Below are 9375 nucleotides of genomic sequence, written 5' to 3' on the forward strand. Positions count from 1 at the left end.
ACTAAAGAAGATATTGATATTACAAACCCCCAAAATATGAAAGATATTCAAGGCAAGGTAAATGTTATTATAATAGATTTAGAGTTTAATCTTAGTAATTCTCATTCAATAAATCAAGCTTGACCTCTTCTTAAACATTATAAAAAAACTAGGCAAATTAAAGAACCTCCGAGTAAAAATAATATTCTCGATATATTGATAGTATTCATAACGGTTTAAAATGAGTAATACTAAAACTCCGGTGCTGCAAACCGACGTTTAATTTAAGCTATTTATACTTTTATGTTATACATAATAGTTCCTTTTAAAATCAGAATATTTAGAGGCAGTAAGAGTAATAGTAAGAGGAAATACTCCTGCACCGTACCAGAACACGAAAACAAAGCTATGTAATATTCCCCATGTTCCCTTAAAGAAAATATATGTTAAGTATTATCGGCTCTAAAAAGACAATGATGAAATATATGATATTCTTACTTTTCTCCAAGATACTTCTCTAATCATTCAGCTCATTTCACCTAAAAGATTTAAAGTAGGTGCTGCTATAGTATCCGCACTCTAAAGGAACTACCATAAAGCTACTCGAGGTATGAAATTTATCTGTCTCTTTACGATTCATAATATTCATCCTCCTACTCATTCGTGAACCATGTTAGCCAAAGAAAACAAACCGGAGAACACAATCCGTGCCCAATCATTACTACCCTTCACTCCTAATCAACCAAATACTACCAATCCAGATGACACTAATCCTATTTGGCCACGGAAGAATAAGCAGTTAAAGCTTTTATATCAACTCGCCGTAAACACATTAATCCCACTACTACTACTCCTACTAATCTAATTCTCACTCGCAGTCAAGCTAAATTTTTATTGGCTTGTCCGAACAAAGGTAATACTGCAATCAAGCCATGTCCCCATAGTTTGAATATATCACCGGCTTGCATTGTTGATCCCGCAATGGGTGCCTCTACATGTGCTTTTGGTAGTCATATGTGAGGTAAAAATATAGGCAATTTTACAATAAAAGCAAAGACTGTTACTACACATCAAATACAAGAAATAAATCTTGTTCTCTTCATATTTTCCACTAATGAAGTTACTCTTCCATTTATGTAGTCTGATTAAAGATACCAACAAAGGAGAAGAAGCAAATAAAGTGAATAATAATATATAGACCCTTGCCTGCTGATAACCTCACCCCAAGATAAGGATAAAAGTAGGAATTAAAGAACTCAAATCTAATAAAGAATAACAAGTAATCATTAACTGAAAAGTTATAATTAAAACAATTAAAGAAAATTATTAACAAAAAAAAGGAAGAGTAATCCTCTTCCTTCAATACTTTTTGGCTAGAACAGACCGCAAGACGTTATTCAAAATCTCAATAAAAGTAAAATTTATTCTAATGAATCAACATTAAAGCACAACTCTACAATAGTGGCTAAAATCGTGATGACAATACATTATGAAAATGAAAGAGAGTAAATAAAGACCTTTGCAAAGCTCACCATGAATTAACCGAGTGTATCAATATAATATAAGCCAACAAAAATTTTATAATATTAAAATTATAGTATTCTAAATCTAACACAGACATTAACATGTGTCCTCTCCACTGACGCCAAAAGAGCCAGCCCTAATGCCCCTTCACAAGCAGACAGGGTGCAGTCTTTTCCTGTAATTCAAAAGATTCTTAATATAATATATTTTAAACTCGATAAAGTGTTAAGCAAATGTTTACACTTAGAAACAAATACCCATAAACCACAGTTAACTCTTACCATGGGGACAATATAAAGAAAATTCCAAAAAAAAAAAAAAAAAAAAGGCAAACATTTCCCACTTCTAGTGTGTGGTTGACCCTTTAGCCACCAGGGGGGGGGGGGGTCCTGTCTCACCAACGCAGCCATCCATTAATGACGTGACAAAGCTTGTCGATGGAGCTGATGTCGGGGAACAGTTCCTAAGACAGCCTGCATCGCAAAAGTCCAGCAGTCAGTGTCCAATTTGGCGGCAGCGTCGCCCCTTGTGGCTAACGGAACGCCCTGGATGTCAAGAAATGTGTTTCAGTGTGAATTCTGCCATGTGGGCTTTTATGGCAACGAAATGCTAGTGGACACTTTGACTTGTATCGCATAACATGTTAAGCTAAGCATAGATTGTTAAATGGGGAGAAACATGAGAGCATGATCCTTGGCTAATAATCGAAAATATACTACTTAATTATGAAAAAAGACATGATTACTAACACATAAAATGCCACAGTGAATGTGTTTAGAAGCGAAATCTCAAGCAAAACTCGTGCGGGTCAAAGGGTACATTTGAGCGTCACCGAACGTAGTCTTTGTATTTTTTTTTTTTTTTTTTACGGAAGGCGGGCCTGGGAAAAGGCCGCTTGGTGGCTCTCTGAACGCTCCTCCAGATGTTCAATAAGCCTCCTTAAGTTCCTCTCTTTGCTTTGTTCATACTTTGGGGTAAGACAATGAATTTTCCAATCTCAGAGTACGTAACATAGGCCTACACAGTCAACTATTTTGGAATTTCCAAATCCCTTTGACGAATGTTTGGTCGATTGGATCGGATTCCTTGCGCCTTTTCACCTCCCAAAGGAATTAGATACGACGTAAACCCCACTCAGCTTTTCAAGAGTGCAATGGAAAATAGGTTATATCAACGGTTTGTTTTCATGTACTTTTTTTTCTTCTTTTTTTTTTACGATTTATTCCACGTTCATCGTTCTGCATTTTCTTTCCCTAATGATTTGTCCTCCGGAAATGGGGAACATTAAGCCAAGTTTCCCTCTTTTTCAGGATGCACTCCATTGTACGTAGCGTCCCAAAATGGTCACGTCGCTGTCGTTGAGTCACTGGTTGCCAAAGGAGCGGAACTCAACGCGAAGGAGGAGGATGGTAAGTCAGATGATTGGCGCAGTTATTCGTTTTTTTATTATTCTTTTTTATCAGCATTATTGAGTTTGTTTGTGTGTGTGTGTGTGTCATCGTGAGGTGGCAGATGTCTTGTTGATTCATCAATTTTATTGTGAAGGTGAGAATGATCAATTATGTCATTCTCATCTCTTTTTTTCTCTCGTTTTTGTGTGCAGTTCGTTATGAAAGTTTGCAAAAGTTCATTTGTATCATTCGCTTTACATTCTTAATTCACAGAAATGAGATGATAATACTTTGTTGCAGGAAATATTAGTAAATTAGCATAAGTAGAATAGGGAGGAATATAGATCTTAGAGAATGAGAGAGAGCAACATTGTCATAGTTGTGATAATTGCCAGCGGTTGCTTCTTTGAAATTCCAATTGTTATTATTATTACTGCGATAGTTTTTCTATTATTATCCTCACCACTATCTCCTTATCATCATCGTTATCAGTAGCGCAATATTCCTTTAATTCGGTAAATATTTAGAGGGAATATCTAATATCTCCAGTATTGTCATTATATTCTTAAAGAACTTCCCTTATTCTCATACTTTAACCGATATGCACAGTGTATTTTTTAAGTACTAAAAGGAAGAAAGAACGACGGCATTTAGTGTCTATGTTTAGAAATATTTTCTTCTGTTCCCTTATCGCATCTTAACGTTAATCACTCTCTTCCTCCCTTACTTCCCTTTTCCCTCCGCCCTCGTCTCCCCTTTCCCTGTTCCTCGTACTCTCCTCTACCTTCCCTTTTTCGCAAACCTTCTCTTCTTCCCACCCCCCACCCACCCACTCCGACCCCTCCCCCTCGATCCACCTTGCCTTCAACCGCTGCCACCGCACTCCTGCTGAATCATTATCATTATTGTCACTATTACTCTATTTTGATGTCATTATCATGATCATCTTCATCGAGCGCGTTTTCATCCTCGTAGTATTTCATAATAGTGATGTGTGATGGTTATATATATCTTTATCATATTAATTCATAACATTGTTGGTATTTCATTAGTGATATCATAATAATAATAAAAAAAAACTGTAGCCACAGAATGAATAAGCATAGCCTTTCAACATGCTTTTGTTTCTTTTAAACATTCCATCAAATTATTTTTACTGGAGTCATTGCTGCTACCATAATTTATTTACGGAAATGGTAAAATTCACACCGTCCTCCCCCCTTCCCTTCTCCTCACATCGAACTGAAACTTCATTTCACTTCAACCCCCCCTCCCCCCCCCCTCTCCACCATGCCCTCACCCGACCCCATCATGCTGCTGCTGAGCCCTTTATGATTGGCATTATTGTTGACATATTTAGTATATTCATTATCATTATCTCAATTACTCTTACTTTAAATAGAAATCATAATAATCAGCCTGATACAGTTTTGAAACTTTGGCAATTTTCACGAGATCTTTATCAATTTTCCCTTTTCGAAAATAAATATTTATCTCGTAGGTACAAAAATGATAAACCTTATAATTATTATATCTAATGTTAATGATAATGATTGTTATAATGATAATGATAGCAGCAACAACAACTGCAACAACAACAGCGACATCAATAATAATAATAATAATAATAATAATAATAATAATAATAATAATTGTGATAACATAAGCAACTTTAGTGGGAACCATAATAATATTGAAAAGAGAAATATCACAGTCACCATGATTATAATAGATAATATAATAGTGATAAGATAATGAAATTAACGAGACGCAGAATAAGTGTAGGAATATTAAATAAGAATGTGTGCTGTGCAGTGCACTTGTAACGTGCTGGGCTTGCAATCTTGCTGACCTGCGTTCGATGCTCCGCACTACGAGTGAATGGTAACCCCGGCCATTCCTTGCACACAGGGGGAGATTTAGAGGCAAAATAAAACAGTATGTCACAGCAAAGAATATCCATTGTAGCAAATGGAATTGAAATTAAATCTTTAATTCGTTTAACTAAATCAAGAGTAGTGGCGGTGATAACAACAACAAGAATAACAGGACGATGTGTAATGTCAAGGATGGGAAAATGTTGATGCAAAAATGAAAATAAGAACAGGAAGAAGCAGCAGCAGAAGAAGAAAATTACAATCAAAGTCGTCATTAAGGGAACACTAAGAGTAATAGTATTATAATTATCATAATATTCCTCAGGTTCATAATTTTTATGGTTATCATTATCCTATTTACTTATTGCTTTTGTCATCATTATTCATTTTTGTTATCGTTAACATGAGCATCATTTGATTGCCTGGAAGTCCAAAGGTGTTCTCAGACCCATTCCCCGAAAATACGTTTATTAAGAGCTTTGTTCAATTAAATCCTCATCTGTAATATAAGCATCGATAAACTCATATCAGTGCATACTACCTCATGACGACTGTAGTGCATCGACATGAAGATATCGATGCGTATATTATAGATAAAAGTTTAAATTAACGAAGCATTTACTGAACACTATTGTTCACATTATTCATGTTATGCTGATATGGCTATGTCAATAGCTCATGAGAGAAAACAAAAAGACATCTGCTGTTAGCGTAAGTTCAAAGCAAAATGCTAGCTCATCACGATCTTGTCCAGTACCTTCAGCATGATGCGACGTTCTGCAAAGAAAAAGGGTTTATCAGTTCATGTATAAATCTTGATTTCATTTCTGGTTTGTGAGAACTTTCATCTGTAACATAAGCAACAGAAACTCATATGAATGGACAATACCACATGATTGTAGTACATTAAAGCGAACATATCGATGCTTATGTTATAAATGTTAGTTTAAATTAGTAAAACATAAGTGAACGTATTTAGGGGTAACTGGTGTGAGAACACCTTGATATATGTTGTGATTACTATCACTGCTACTATTACAACTGTTATTGTTAATACTATCACTAGCAATTGCTTTGTTTAATCTCTTTCCTCTCCCTCCTGTCTTCTTTTGTCTGAAACGAAACGAAACATGAAATTGTGTAACATTTTAGGAATAATGCTTACTTAATATTATATATTCGAAGATATTATATTCGAATAGATCTGAAAATAATAAATTTAAGAAGCGAAAATGCATTTGATTTTATATAATGCGTTAAACTTTTTGCGGAAATTTTTAAAAACTAAGTAACGTTTTTTTTTCTCTCTATAAATATGTATAGATTTAGGTTGTGAAATTAATATATCATTGTTAATATTATGATTATAATACCATTATTAGTATTATTAGCATTTTTAATATTACTCTAAATATTATCAGTTTTATTCCCGTTATATCATTATCATCACATTAACCACGGTAAGGCAATTTCAGAGACGACGGAATCAGTTGGTCCGGGTTTATTTCTCTTTCTCTTTTCTTTTATTGATCTGCATTTAATTTTTATGTCTATTTCTTTCCTTCGTACCTTTTTTATGCACATTCGTGTCTTCCTTTTTTTCTTTCCCGTCTTCCCTTCTTTTGTTAGCTCGTTTCTTTGTTTTTCTTTTAATTACCGGTATTTATTCGCATTTTGGGGTTAGCTTGAATTAGCAGGATTTTCTAGGATTGCTTATATATTATTATTATGGTGATTATTCCTACTGTCCATTCCATTGCTTCTTCTGGTTGTCTGGTTTGCTCCATTATTCACCTCGTCATCGGTGTTCTCAGATTATGATGATGATTATGTTTCAATGACTGATCATAATCGGAGGCTGACAGGACGGAGGCAGGACAGGGCGAGGGAATCGAGGCAGGATGACGATGGAGAGGATGTGAGAGGGTCAATGCGCGTAGGCGTAGAGGGGGATAGAGACGAAGGAAGGAGGAGAGGGAAGTGGAGGAGGAGAAGGGAAGGGGAGAACGGGCGGGGGATCGGTCATACTGGAAGGGCCTCTTGATCTCTCTCTCTCTCTTTCTCTCTCATTTCACCAGCAGTTGAAGAAGAGAGGCTCAGGCAGTAGGTCAAGTCATTTAAAAACACCGTCATATCATAATGCATAATTAATATCACCACCATTGTGGTCAGTTAAAATAATTGCATTAATGGTTATTTGTGCTGGCATTCTTGCAACCATCTCAGATTTCTACTACTGCCATTATCTTTTATGATTCTCATGACCATCCACATTATCATTGGTGTAATAGTACATTAGTGCGAAATAATAATCTATAGAAAATATCCAATGTCTTGTTATTAATGTATTTATTATTATGGTATTGTTGAAATTTTACCGCCATTATCACATTATTATTATTTTTTTTTTTGGGGGGGGAAGCAGACAATCATGTGTTCATAAGATTATCCGTATATCATTGTCATTCTCATCGCCACCTGAATCGGTATCACTGGACTTGTTATGGAGGCAACCATGAATATCTCCATAACAATTTCATGAACTGATATGCTCCTGATTGCTGGACAACGTCAACATTACGATTATCATCATCTTCATAGGCATGAGGAATTCTATTATTATCATTGTCATCTGTGCCATCTTTAGTACCGCTGTCTTTCCCCAAGCGAGGGCTGACTCCCGCTCCCTAATCGGAAACATCAGCGAACCTCCATAGGCCGTTAGAGTTCACTTTGGGAGCTGCAACGGAGAGGCAGGACAACGGCATTCACTATTGCCCTCGCCTTACGGTTAAAAAAGATATTTCCTTCTTTGCCCCTTTCCTCTATTTGTAGCTTATTTTAGTTTTTGTTGTTCTCCCTCTTTTCTTCCCTTGCCTCCCCTCACCTCACCCTCCCCTTTTAATCGTATCCCTCGCTCCTCCTCTGTATCCCTACCTTCCTTTCCTCTTCCTTCTCTCCCTCTCCCCGCTCTTGTTGTTGCTCTTATCTTCATTGTCACAATTATGATCATAATCCCCATAAAGGCGTTTCCCTTAATCATCATGGTAATTGTTGTCGATGGTAATGTGTTATAACTGTTGTCTTAAATGCCCCAATAGGGTTGAACTCGCTTTGTACAAAATATAGAATGATTAATTAGAGGAAATGTGAGGTGGGGCCGAACGGGGCTGAAGGCTTCAGGAGTCAGCATACTTATGTTAGTAGTGGTGGTAATAATAAGGATAATAATGTGGATGATAATCATAGCAGCGATAAAAGCAAGGAAATAAAGAAAATATTAATAATATCAATGACAATAATGATCAATATTTTTTATTATTACTAATTACAATGACAATTAAATATTAAAGACACTAGTTATAGTAATAACGATACTCATTTTATCATTATTGTTACCATTGTCATTGTCATTACTTTTGTTATTATTATGATGGTAACAGTAATATTGATTTTAATTTCTAATATAATTATTATTGTTCTCTTTACTATTATTATCATTACTATCGTCATTGATCATGTTTATCATGAGGAAAATAACAAGGAAAATTATATTAATAAAAAGGGTGTTCGGATTAATTATGATAATGATAATAGTCATAATAATGATAATGTTGACGATGGTGATAATGAAAAGGGAGTAATAATAAGCATACCATTACTTCTAATAATAGCAATAATGATCAATAAATGGTCAATTAAATGAAACCCTAATGATGACATTGATGGTAACAACAGATCCAAGATGTAAAGAAAGAGAAAGGGAGAGGAGTGACACAAAAGAGAGAGTGAGACCAAGGGGATGCGGGAAACAAGATAGTACTCACAAGCAGGCCAATAACCTGTCCAATTTCATCACTTCTACTTTTTGTTGTTTCTCTCTTATTTCTTTCATCTCGCTCTCCCCTTCTTTCCCGCTTTCTCTTTCTTTTATCATGCTCCTCCCTTATTCCCCCACCCTCTTTTACTCTCATTCCCTCACTCTGGTGACTGGACAAGTGGACATGACTTAGAAGACAAAAACTCGTTCGTTTTCCAGCAACGGCTGATGTGATTTCTCACTCCTTCCATCCCCTTCATCCGATATCTCTATCGTTCTTTCCCACTTGTTCTCTTCTCCCTCTGTCCCTTCTCCCTTCCTCTTGTCCCTTACTTCGACCTCATCCCTCCTTGCATTCTCCCTTTCCCCTTCCACTTTTCTTAATGCTGGATCGTTAGCATTTCCTCACAGGTGGTAAACGGAAATTGCTACAGATAAATAAGTAAGTGACAAAAAAGGGACCGGTTGGAGGAGAAAGGAAATGAAGCGAGAATTAAAGATAAACAAATATAGGGAAAATCAGTCTATTCCTTTATATTGCATTAAATTTTAACTTTCAGCCTCCCACCCTAGCCTGTCCCCTCTACCCTCGTCCTCTCCCCTCTCCCCCCCCTCACCTTCCTCCCCCTGACTTTCCCTCTGCCCTGCCCTTGGGTCGTCGGCCTTTTCGCACTATGGACGAAGGGGTAAAATTGCAACGGAAGGAGAGCAAGCAGAAAGCCCCAGCCGAATAGCAATAGAAAGCGAGCCAGAGAGCCTGTCTCATCGAGACCGAGTGCATAGT

General features: G+C 36.4%; 2 protein-coding genes across 2 annotated transcripts in view; one reads left to right on the forward strand and one right to left on the reverse strand.

Moving 5' to 3' along the window:
• Window positions 1-230: 230 nt before the first annotated feature.
• On the reverse strand, window positions 231-1606 carry LOC138859562 (NADH-ubiquinone oxidoreductase chain 4-like). Its single transcript, XM_070115160.1, is given in 10 exon segments — window positions 231-420; window positions 422-677; window positions 680-702; window positions 704-758; window positions 761-1113; window positions 1115-1234; window positions 1236-1370; window positions 1372-1437; window positions 1439-1486; window positions 1488-1606. Coding segments are annotated over 10 exon segments (1323 nt in total). The 3' UTR covers window positions 231-272.
• A 957-nt stretch (window positions 1607-2563) lies between these two features.
• Window positions 2564-9375, forward strand: part of LOC113810766 (uncharacterized) — a 47985-nt gene continuing 41173 nt past the window's right edge. Inside the window, exons 1-2 of the mRNA XM_070115161.1 lie at window positions 2564-2651; window positions 2793-2912. Coding sequence (XP_069971262.1) covers window positions 2564-2651; window positions 2793-2912 — 208 coding nt within the window. The remainder of the gene's footprint in view (window positions 2652-2792; window positions 2913-9375) is intronic.

The sequence above is a fragment of the Penaeus vannamei genome, chromosome 37 (assembly GCF_042767895.1).
Source record: "Penaeus vannamei isolate JL-2024 chromosome 37, ASM4276789v1, whole genome shotgun sequence".
NCBI classification, from domain to species: Eukaryota; Metazoa; Arthropoda; class Malacostraca; order Decapoda; family Penaeidae; genus Penaeus; species Penaeus vannamei.